This window comes from Cololabis saira, chromosome 3, assembly GCF_033807715.1.
Source record: "Cololabis saira isolate AMF1-May2022 chromosome 3, fColSai1.1, whole genome shotgun sequence".
Taxonomy (NCBI): Eukaryota; Metazoa; Chordata; class Actinopteri; order Beloniformes; family Belonidae; genus Cololabis; species Cololabis saira.
This window is the reverse complement of record NC_084589.1, coordinates 51,718,645-51,730,445: the sequence shown is the minus strand read 5'-3', so window position 1 is coordinate 51,730,445 and position 11,801 is coordinate 51,718,645. Positions and strand designations below refer to the sequence as shown.

The following is an 11,801-nucleotide window of genomic DNA, read 5'->3' as shown; positions in this document are numbered from 1 at the left end:
GACACGTACATCATCACCTCCGACAGGATGGAGGCGATTCCCCTGGTGACTGGAGGAGACGGAGGTCAGAGGTCAGGGGTCAGGGGTGAGAGGTGAGCGCAGCGCGCTAGCAGCTGAGCTCAGCATAGACCAGGGGTTTCAAACTCATTTTGCTTGGCGGGCCGGATTTGACAAATTTTTTCTCTCGCGGGCCGCACGCTCAAAATAACAAAAACGGTGCAAAAATGTTTTTTTCTAGTTCTTTTTTTTTTCCACTATTCTTATCTAATCCAATATCAGTTTAGTTAATTTTAAATGAAATATGCACTTTGTTTACACTCTAATTATGTAAAATATATTTCTTGAAATTTCTCATTTTTTTTCAAATGATGTAAGATACTTTTAATATCATTTTACAAAGATAAACAGAAACAAGTTTTTTTTATAGGAAATTTAATTAAAAGCAAAATCTTTCTTATTACATGAGTGTTTCTTTGTGATTTAAAGATTTTTCCAGTACAATTAAGTGTATTTATTTTTAAAAATTGGCGCGGATATTTACGCCAGTGTGCCGGAAAAGTCAGCACTTCTCTTTTAACTGTACTACTTACTACGACCGTCTACAAAGAAATAAAATCGGCAAATGCATTCTAGAAAACTAAAAAAATGTCAAACTGCTCTCTTTGTGGAATAACGATGGATTTGTAGAAGAAATATATTATGGGATATGCTGCGATTCATGGCAATTATTTATGCCTTCCTTTTTAGTAAATTAATTTTTCGTTTTCTTTGCGTTTTCTCGCGGGCCGCATGAAAATCTCTCTCGGGCTGCACATTTGACACCCCTGGCATAGACATATAGGGCCAATCCCAATACACTCCCTACTTTCTACCACTACCCCTAAAAAAGAAGCCACAGATTTTAGGGTCCTTGTAATCTTCCCAGTCCCAATACTCCTCCTAACCCTACTTTAAGCACTACCCCTAAATTTTGCTTGCTACGTCACTGCGTGGTTTACGTTCGGGTACGTAAGCGACTGCGTAGTTACGTTTGCACAAACGTCACACCATATCAGGAAGCCCAGAGATAAAAGCTGTTTTAATTTCCGCTGTAGCGCTGTTAATATGCCACTTTATTAAGTTTTAATATTTTTTCAGGCGTAAAAGTAACCGTTAAAATCCCCAACCTGGGCTCAGTTTATCCAAATAACGCCTGTTAAGAAGTTTGATCTGATGTTTTCGGAGAAGAGCCGCCGGCTCGGAGCAGCAGCAGCTCACGTACAGACGTGATCGCCAGGTCAACCTGCCGTCGTCCCGGGGAGAAACCTGCAACTCTGTGGAGAATTACCTCTGGCTGAAATAAATCATTTAGGAAGATAAATGTTGGTTTAATAGATGAAATCTAACAGTTGTAGCTACACCTGTTTGCTCCAAAAATTTCGGGATTTCTGCCTGATTTATGGTTCTGCGTTAAATCCATGCAGAACCTACGGCGTAGGGTACGGCGTACGGCGCGCGTCGCCGCGTAACCTACACCGTAGGCTCTGCATTGGTGTAACGCAGAACCATAAATCAGCCTTTATTCTGGCGAGGTTTGAAAAACACTTTGCAATAATGGGCAATGGGGGATTGGCACAGGGCCATAAACGTAGACGCCGCATCCAGTGGTTTTTCCCACAAAACAAATTTAAAATTTTTCAAATAACAAAATAACATATTTGAACCATTTTTCAGACATTAAATAACAAAAAAAATCTGTTAAATCATCAAATCATCAACAAATTTGTTTTTTTGATGAGAAAATACGTTTCTCTATTTGTCTTATTTTTGTGAGGGGGTATATATTGTTTTTCGGCACTACCTTGTTCTCTGTAGCTGATATAACATGAATTACTCCTATGTGGGATCAATAAAGTTCTTATTTTTACCATCTGAGAAAATTAAATATATTATATTTGGTGTCTAACTGTTTCCCAAGTATATTAGTGCGTGTGTGAATGAATAAATGAGACGTAAAACGTACATTTCTTTGTAGAAAGGTGCTTTATGAAAATAAGTCCATGTACTTGTATTAGTTTACAGCGCAGTCTTGAACATCCAATATGGCGGAGACGCTGACGTATCCCAGCAGCTCCATGCGGCGTCTAGGTTTATATGTCTACGGAGCTCGGGCCCGGGGCCCGGCCAGGCCTGATGACATCATCGGTCTGTGGCGCCTTAGGGGCCGATTTGTGACTCGTTCACTAACTTTTTAGGTCAGAAGAGGTCGACCCGGAGCCCAGCTGGGGATCATGGGTAAATTGCATTAAGAACGCCTCAGTAGAGCCGGTGTTCTGCCAATTTCTGCTGCTTTGCCAGAAAATTCTCCCTAATGGTTTTCTACCTTTGCAGAGCTACAATTTTACTGTGTTTTACTCCCTAAACCACTTCCTTGTCTCTTGCCAGGCCGTTATTGTAAATAAGAATGTTATTAATGACCTGCCTGGTTAAATAAAGGAGAATGACTGAATGAATATCAAATAAAGCAAGAGTGTTTTTCTCTTTCTCTATCTCTTTTATAATGTTCACAAAGTGTAATGCAATTCATGTCATGAGTAGTGTATTTTGAAGGAAAAAATACTCAACATCCCATATCTGTCAATCCATAGCATGGATTGCCAAACGGCCCCTCCGACCACCAAACATTCATACACATTCACACGGGGCAAGGTGGGTGAGGTGTCTTGCCCAAGGACACTACGCCAGCAAACTGGGACAGAGCAGGATTCGAACCGCCGACCTTCCGATCATTGGACGACCCGCTCTACCACCTGAGCTACTGCATCCCCTAGAAGCCCCGCCCCCTCCAAGCCCCGCCCCCTCTCGCGGGGGCTTCTTCTTCCGGCTCTCGGTGAAGGCGGACACTTTTCTGCTCCTCTCCTTTATCTGTCTACCATGCTACTGCTTTTGTCCTGTCTCGTCTTCAGAGTCTCTCTTTTTCACTCCTCCGAAATTCTACAATCATGGAATTGATTAACTGGTCTCTCAGCACAAATGACCAAATTTTTGCGACGAGAAGTCAGGGGGTAACGGAGCCCTCCTGCCCCGATGGGACATTTTTTGCTGGATACACAATGGATTCCTGGAAACATTGGAAACCGTTGTGTTTGGAGATCCTGTCTGTCGAGGACGTTGAAGATGCTTCATAATTGGATTTATGATAGCAGGATTTCTCCTGGTCTACCGACAAACGCGTAAGTCGTCGACAGCTGTTTTGGCCCTTTCAGAGCTGCCGGACGTGGCTGAGGGGATAAGCAAGGTGATCAACACTCAGACTTTAACGTTGGGGGAGCAAAGCCGTAAGCTGGATGCGATTCTTGAACAGAATCGCAGGCTGGCGGCGTCTTTGAGCTCATTGGCAAGATGGAGAAGACCTTGGAGGAGTTGGAAGCTCGGCTTGGCGGGAATTGATCACAAATTGGTCTGTTTGGAGTCGCCATTGAGGAACCAGAGACTAAAGGCAGACGGAAAATTACTGAGTCTGTCTGTCTTTTCAATATAATTGTTGATTCTATAATCTGGCCTTGACAGGGCGGTTTTGCGGATCGCTCCAGTCACAATCTCCCTGGTGGAATGTAAACAAGATGACTCTGCCCCCACTAACCCTCCCCTCTCAGGAACATCTGCGGACCTGTTTTCAGAACTGACCGAGCCGCCTGATAACATCAAGGACATTAGCTGAGGAGCAGCTCTGGGCGAAGTTAACGGACATACCACTTACACACACACAATGATAAATACACCTTCCTTCATAGTCAACGCCTTCCGGGATCCCCCCCGCCCCTAGAACCCCCACCCCACACACACATGTGCAAGTCTTGTGATGTTGAATTTGTCATGTTGCTCTCTGTGCTGAGCTGTTTTCTTTGCACTTTCACACTGTGTATTTACACACAGTTTGAGGATGCCTTTTTTCCCTCCTCCCTCCCCAAAGTCATCCTTTCTCTGATCTGTTCTCACCAGTTGACTCATGTCTTATGTTATTTGTTTTGTCTGTGTCCTGATGGTTGTACTGGTTGTACTGGTTGTCATCTCACTGTGCTGGGACGCCAGACCAGCGACAATAAAGCTATTCATTCATTCATTCATTCATTACGGCGCGGCACCACGTTCAGGTAGAAGCCCCGCCCCTCCAAGCCCCGCCCCCTCTTACGTCGTGGCACCACGTTCAGGTAGAAGCTCTTGGTGGTGTTGGTGCTGAACTCGTATTCGGGGTAGACCAGCGTGCGGTGGAACACGCACAGGTAGGAGCCGCTGTCGTTGTACGACACGTTCAGGAGGTAGACGGATCCGTCCTGCAGGTCCAGCGTCTGCTTGCTGCCGTTCCAGTGCAGCCGCTCGTAGAACTGCTGATCCAGGACCTCGCCCCCATCGTTGTGGTAACTGTACACCTGCAGGGGCGGCAGAGACGGCTCAGGTGGGGGGGCCATGTACACATAACCGGGTATTTACAAAAACTTCCCCCTCTACGTTTTGAAAAATACCATCATTTACACCAGGGGTCAGCAACCCGTGGCTCTAGAGCCGCATGTGGCTCTTTAGCGCCGCCCTAGTGGCTCCTGGAGCTTTTTCAAAAATGTTTGACCTTTTTTTTCCTTTTTTTCTTCTTTTTTTCCTCTTTATTTTCTCTTTTTTCTCTTTTTTTTCCTTTTTTTCCTCTTTATTTTCTCTTTTTTTCCTTTTTTCTTCCTTTTTTTCTTTTTTTTCTTCGACATTTCGACCTTTTTCTCAACATTTCCACTTTTTTCTCAACATTTCCACTTTTTTCTCGAGATTGTACTTCAACATTAATTTCGACATTTCCACTTTTTTCTCAACATTTCGACTTTTTTCCCAACATTTCGACTTTTTTCTCGAGATTGTACTTCAACATTAACTTCGACAGTTTGACTTTTTTCTCGACATTTCGACATTTTTCTCGACATTTCCACTTTTTTCTCAACATTTCGACTTTTTTCTTGACATTTCGCCTTTCGCTATTTGCCTTCATTCTAAGGCTTATATAAGACTTTTCATTTTTTGCGGCTCCAGACATATTTATTTTTTGTGTTTTTGGTCCAATATGGCTCTTTCAACATTTTGGGTTGCCGACCGCTGGACTTGACAGTGACCTACAGTTACCAAGAACCAGTGGTCCATGGACATTAATATTTGGTACAGTTACCAAGAACCAGTGGTCCATGGACATTAATATTTGGTACAGTTACCAAGAACCAGTGGTCCATGGACATTAATATTTGGTACAGTTACCAAGAACCAGTGGTCCATGGACATTAATATTTGGTACAGTTACCCCAAGAACCAGTGGTCCATGGACATTAATATTTGGTACAGTTACCAAGAACCAGTGGTCCATGGACATTAATATTTGGTACAGTTACCAAGAACCAGTGGTCCATGGACATTAATATTTGGTACAGTTACCAAGAACCAGTGGTCCATGGACATTAATATTTGGTACAGTTACCAAGAACCAGTGGTCCATGGACATTAATATTTGGTACAGTTACCCCAAGAACCAGTGGTCCATGGACATTAATATTTAGTACAGTTACCCCAAGAACCAGTGGTCCATGGACATTAATATTTGGTACAGTTACCCCAAGAACCAGTGGTCCATGGACATTAATATTTGGTACAGTTACCCCAAGAACCCGTGGTCCATGGTCATTAATATTTGGTACAGTTACCAAGAACCAGTGGTCCATGGACATTAATATTTGGTACAGTTACCAAGAACCAGTGGTCCATGGACATTAATATTTGGTACAGTTACCAAGAACCAGTGGTCCATGGACATTAATATTTGGTACAGTTACCCCAAGAACCAGTGGTCCATGGACATTAATATTTGGTACAGTTACCCCAAGAACCAGTGGTCCATGGACATTAATATTTGGTACAGTTACCAAGAACCAGTGGTCCATGGACATTAATATTTGGTACAGTTACCAAGAACCAGTGGTCCATGGACATTAATATTTGGTACAGTTACCCAAAGAACCAGTGCTCCATGGTCCACTCAGTCTTTCTGCCCTCAGTGGGCGAAACCTGCTGTGAAGTCTCATCTGTGACGTCATGCCCATTCCCTCCATCGACCCAACCCCACTCTCACAGCTTCACCTCTGCACTTCCTGTCGAATTAGTGGCTACGGGATCTGAGTGGCGGCTCGGGGCTAAGAGCACCACCCCCCCCCCCCCCCCCCCGCGCCGCGGCTGATTAGGCTAATGGCCTCTTTGGTCCGGGGGGGGGTGGAAAAGTGCATGAGTCTGCACTCTGTCGTCTCCTCCAGAGGAAACGGTCCGGAGTGATAACGTGAGGCACAAAACATGTTTCCTTGCTGATTAAACTTTTAATATTAATGCAGATTCACAGATCGGTGGCTTTTCCACCAAACTGGTTCCAGTTCTGGTTCTGGTTCACAACTCGTTCAACTTGGGAACCAGCTGAGAAACCGGAAGTAAGATGTTGTTGCCGTTCCTCAACTGGCTGAAAAGTCGAACAGGGGTCGGCAACCCGCGGCTCTAGAGCCGCATGTGGCTCTTTAGCGCCGCCCTAGTGGCTCCTGGAGCTTTTTCAAAAGTGTTTGACCTTTTTTTTCCTTTTTCCTTTCCTTTTTAATCTCGACATTTTGACTTTTTTTCTCGACATTTTGACTTTTTTCTCAACAGTTCCACTTTTTTCTCAACATTTCGCCTTTCGCCATTTGCCTTCATTCTAAGGTTTATACAAGACTTTTCATTTTTTGCGGCTCCAGACCTATTTGTTTTTTGTGTTTTTGGTCCAATACGATCTTTCAATATTTTGGGTTGCCGACCCCTGGTCTAGACCCCGAATGTAGGACCACCCCCACTTTTTCAGTCTTATTTCAACGCAAAAAACCCTGTCTTATATTTGGGCCAGTACGGTATCCTGGTTTCCCGAGGTCGAAAAAAAGTCGAAATGTTGAGAAAAATAGCGAAATGTCAAGATTAATGTTGAAATACAATTTCGAGAATAAAGTTGAAATGTTGAGAAAAAAGGCGAAATTTCGACATTATTCACTAAAATTTCGACTTTATCTGGACTTTGTTCTCGACGTTCCGGGTGTATTTCCCGCCCCCACTTACGCGGTAGAATTCGCTCTCGTCCGCCGGCCGGAAGTACCAGTCCACGTAGGCCCGGGCCGAGACCTCGCCCCGCATCTTGCAGGAGATGCAGCCCAGCTTGAAGCCGTCGCCGGCCACAGCCTCCGTGTCCGAGTCCACCTCCACGCAGGCGGCGCGGCCCGGCGACGCTGCGGAAGAGAGGAGACGGGTCAGAGAGGAGACGGGTCAGAACCCCTGGATCCGGGTCAGAACCTCAGGTCCCGGGTCGGCGGGCCAGAGAGGACCCGTCTCAGGAACCTACGGTGGCCCACTAGGGCCAAACGCACTGCAACGGCCTAATGCGTCTCAGTTCAGGAAAACGGCTTCAAGTACAGAAACGATTCAAATTCACAAACTCAAAACGAGAAACAAAAAGAGGAACGTGGTGCAAATGTAAAAACGTGCTGCAGAAAACAAAGACAAATGCAGCATCATCAAACGCTGCAAATAGAGAAACGATGCAAAGAACAAAACGATATAAAACAAGAAACCATCTTCAAAAGAAAAACGCTTCATAACCGGTCACTACAAGCGGAAGTGCTGTAACGTTAACAGGTGCTTTATGTCAATCTCTAATCATGATCTTATCTTATTAATATTATGTGCAGCCTTGTATCGTCTGGTGTAAAATATAATAAAGAAACGTCTCGTAATGTGCAGCGTTGTACAGTGATATAAACATCGTATATAAATATAGTCAGATAAAAATCACATTACTGTTCCCGCTGTACAGGACTCTCAGAAAATTAGAATATTGTGATAAAGTTCTTTATTTTCTGTTATGCAATTAAAAAAAATTAAAATGTCATCCATTCTGGATTCATTACAAATCAACTGAAATATTGCAAGCCTTTTATTATTTTAATATTGCTGATTATGGCTTACAGCAATTTTTTGAGATAGGATATTTGAGTTTTCTTAAGCTGTAAGCCATGATCAGCAATATTAAAATAATAAAAGGCTTGCAATATTTCAGTTGATTTGAATTCAGAATGTATGACATTTTTGTTTTTGTAATTGCATTACAGAAAAAAACAATAAATATTCAAATTTTTCTGAGATAGCTGTTTCGCCGACAGCGCCCCCTGCAGGTTTGGAGCACTTCCGGTTGTAGTGACCGGTTATGAAGCGTTTTTCTTTTAAAGATGGTTTCTGGTTTTATATGGTTTTGTGCTTTGCATCGTTTCTCTATTTGCAGCGTTTGATGATGCTGCATTTGTCTTTGTTTTTTGCAGCACGTTTTTTCATTTGCACCACGTTCCTCTTTTTGTACCTCGTTTTGAGTTTGTGAATTTGAATGGTTTCTGTACTTGAAGCCGTTTTCCTTAACTGTATCAGGCCGTTGCAGTGCGTTTGGCCCTCGTGGGCCACCGTAGGAACTGAGACCCGGGGAGGAGCTGTGTCTCCAGAAACCCACGGGAGCTCAAGCTCCTGCGCTCGCGCTCGGCATGCGTTTGTTGTGTTCTTTCTTTTCTGGCGTCGTTTTTTATTTCCTCTCATCAATTCACTCCTGAATTTGGATCACTTTTGGTCGTAATTTTCTTAGTATTAGGGCCATGCAGGAGAAAAAATATTTGAGAGGGGAAGATTTTTTTTTTATTATGCACTTCGAGAAAAAAGTCAAAATGTCGAGAAAAAAGTTGAAATGTTGAGATTAATGTTGAAGTATAATTTCGAGAAAAAAGTCGAAATTTCGTGAATAAAATAAAAAAAATACATTTCGACTTTTTTCTTGAAATTGTACTTCAATATTAATAACGACATTTCGACTTTTTTCTCAACATTTCAAGTTTTTTCTCGAAGTGCATAATGAAAAAAAATCTTCCTCCTCTAAAATACTATTTTTATTTTTCTCCTGCCTGGCCCTGATACTTTTCCGTATTATATATTATTGAGGAGAAATAAAGCGGCGCCGGCGCGCCAGCGTTACTCAGCATTCAGCATATATAGATAGGTGAGTCTATATATGCGGGTCGTCATGGTGACGCATTCTCATCATCGGCCAGGAGCAACACACCTGGAAAGGTTTCTGTCTCACACCTCGGGGGGGTCAGGGGTCAAGGGTCAGGGGTCAAGGGAGGACGGGGGACAGAAAGATAAAGGTTAAAAGCTTCAAGTCGGGGAGACGGGGATCAGGAGGGAGGAGGAGGCCGGTGATGCACTGCAGAGAAAACAGAGGAGTGGGGGGGTATCTTCATCATCATCATCATCATCTTCATCATCATCATCATCTCCATCATCATCATCATCTCCATCATCATCATCATCATCATCATCTCCATCATCATCATCATCATCATCATCATCTCCATCATCATCATCATCAATATCATCATCATCATCATGACGGCTCAACGGCTTAGCTCCGCATTATTTGCAAGACCTGATAGTGCCTTATGTTCCTGGCAGAGCTCTCCGTTCTCAGAGTGCAGGTTTACTCGTAGTTCCTAGAGTATCTAAATGTAGATTTGGAGGGCGGGCGTTCTGCTATCAGGCACCATTACTATGGAACCAACTTCCAATCTGGGTTAAGGAGGCTGACACCACCTCCACCTTTAAAACTAAACTTAAAACCTTTCTGTTTAGTAAAGCCTATAGTTAGTGTTTAGTAAACCTCTAGCTGGTGTTGGTAAATCTCTAGTTAGTGTAAACTCTAGTGTGTTAGAGTCAGTAGTCATAGTTGCAGCTATAGAACAAGACTATAATAGTTAGTCTCAAATATAGCTTGGTGGTAGATATGCTGCTATAGGCTTATGCTGCAGGGGGCACCGACATGATCCACTGGGCGGTGCCTCTCACCCTTCTTCTCCTCTCCTTTTCCCTTCCTCTCTTCTCCTTTACCATTTTTATTTATTATAAATATAAATATCTCATAGCTATCATTTTTGTCCATCGTTCCTGTAGTTTCTTGTGCCGGCCCCGCTTTTTTCTCTTTTGTGCATGTTTGCAGGCCGGAGCTTCGGGAGTTGTTTTCTGGCCTGCGTCCCGGTCCCCCCCCCCATCCCCGGTCATCCCGTTGCTGCTTCCACCTGCCTACGTGGATGTCTGCTGTTGCTGCTTCTGCCTGCCTGCACACCCCCCCCCCCCCAGTCATCCCGTTGCTGCTTCCAAACTGCCTGTGTTTTTCTTGCCACTGTTTGGCTTAAGGTTTTTCTCCCACTATGGGAGTTTTTACCTGCCATTGTTTATGTAATAACTGCTCTGGGGTTTATGTTTATGTTCATGTTCTGGATCTCTGGAAAGCGTCTAGAGACATCTGTTGTATTAAACGCTATATAAATAAAATTGAATTGAATTGAATTGAATCATCATCATCATCATCATCTCCATCTTCATCATCATCATCATCATCTTCACCACCACCATCATCATCATCATCTCCATCATCATCATCATCATCTCCATCATCATCATCATCATCATCATCATCTCCATCATCATCATCATCATCTCCATCATCTTCATCATCATCATCATCTCCATCATCATCATCATCATCATCATCATCATCATCATCATCTCCATCATCATCATCATCATCACCACAGTTGGACATTTAAACCCGGAAGTGGCCTGAGACTGACTCACTAGGAGCCCCTAGTGGTCAGTGGAGGAACTGCAGCTCGTTTTACATCCAGAGTGGATTCAACCGGGACATGAAACTGATGCGTCCTTCGCGTAAACGCAACCAGTCTCTGGCCCAAGCTGTCATCCCACCCCGCCTGAAATCAGCCACAATCATCCCACCCTGCCTGAAATCAGCCACAATCATCCCACCCTGCCTGAAATCAGCCACAATCATCCCACCCCGCCTAAAATCAGCCACAATCATCCCACCCCGCCTGAAATCAGCCACAATCATCCCACCCTGCCTGAAATCAGCCACAATCATCCCACCCCGCCTGAAATCAGCCACAATCATCCCCACCCCGCCTGAAATCAGCCACAATCATCCCACCCCGCCTGAAATCAGCCACAATCATCCCCACCCCGCCTGAAATCAGCCACAATCATCCCACCCCGCCTGAAATCAGCCACAATCATCCCACCCCGCCTGAAATCAGCCACAATCATCCCACCCCGCCTGAAATCAGCCACAATCATCCCACCCCGCCTGAAATCAGCCACAATCATCCCACCCCGCCTGAAATCAGCCACAATCATCCCACCCCGCCTGAAATCAGCCACAATCATCCCCACCCCGCCTGAAATCAGCCACAATCATCCCACCCCGCCTGAAATCAGTCACAATCATCCCACCCCGCCTGAAATCAGTCACAATCATCCCCACCCCGCCTGAAATCAGCCACAATCATCCCCACCCCGCCTGAAATCAGTCACAATCATCCCACCCCGCCTGAAATCAGCCACAATCATCCCACCCCGCCTGAAATCAGCCACAATCATCCCACCCCGCCTGAAATCAGTCACAATCATCCCCACCCCGCCTGAAATCAGCCACAATCATCCCACCCTGCCTGAAATCAGTCACAATCATCCCCACCCCGCCTGAAATCAGCCACAATCATCCCACCCCGCCTGAAATCAGCCACAATCATCCCCATCCCCAAAAAATCACCCACTGCAACTCTCAACGACTTCCGCCCTGTAGCACTCACCCCAGTCATCACCAAGTGCTTTGAGAAACTCGTCTA

At 44.5% G+C, this 11,801-nt stretch overlaps 1 protein-coding gene across 2 annotated transcripts in view; it reads right to left on the bottom strand.

The window, feature by feature from the left end:
- scn1ba (sodium channel, voltage-gated, type I, beta a) overlaps window positions 1-11,801 on the bottom strand; it is a 39,830-nt gene that overhangs the window by 9,346 nt on the left and 18,683 nt on the right. For both annotated transcript variants that reach the window (XM_061717783.1, XM_061717782.1), the window contains exons 2-4: window positions 7,129-7,295; window positions 4,172-4,409; window positions 1-49 (exon numbers count right to left, since the gene is read on the bottom strand). The exon at window positions 1-49 is cut by the window's left edge and continues 93 nt beyond it. In XM_061717783.1, coding sequence (XP_061573767.1) covers window positions 1-49; window positions 4,172-4,409; window positions 7,129-7,295 — 454 coding nt within the window. The remainder of the gene's footprint in view (window positions 50-4,171; window positions 4,410-7,128; window positions 7,296-11,801) is intronic.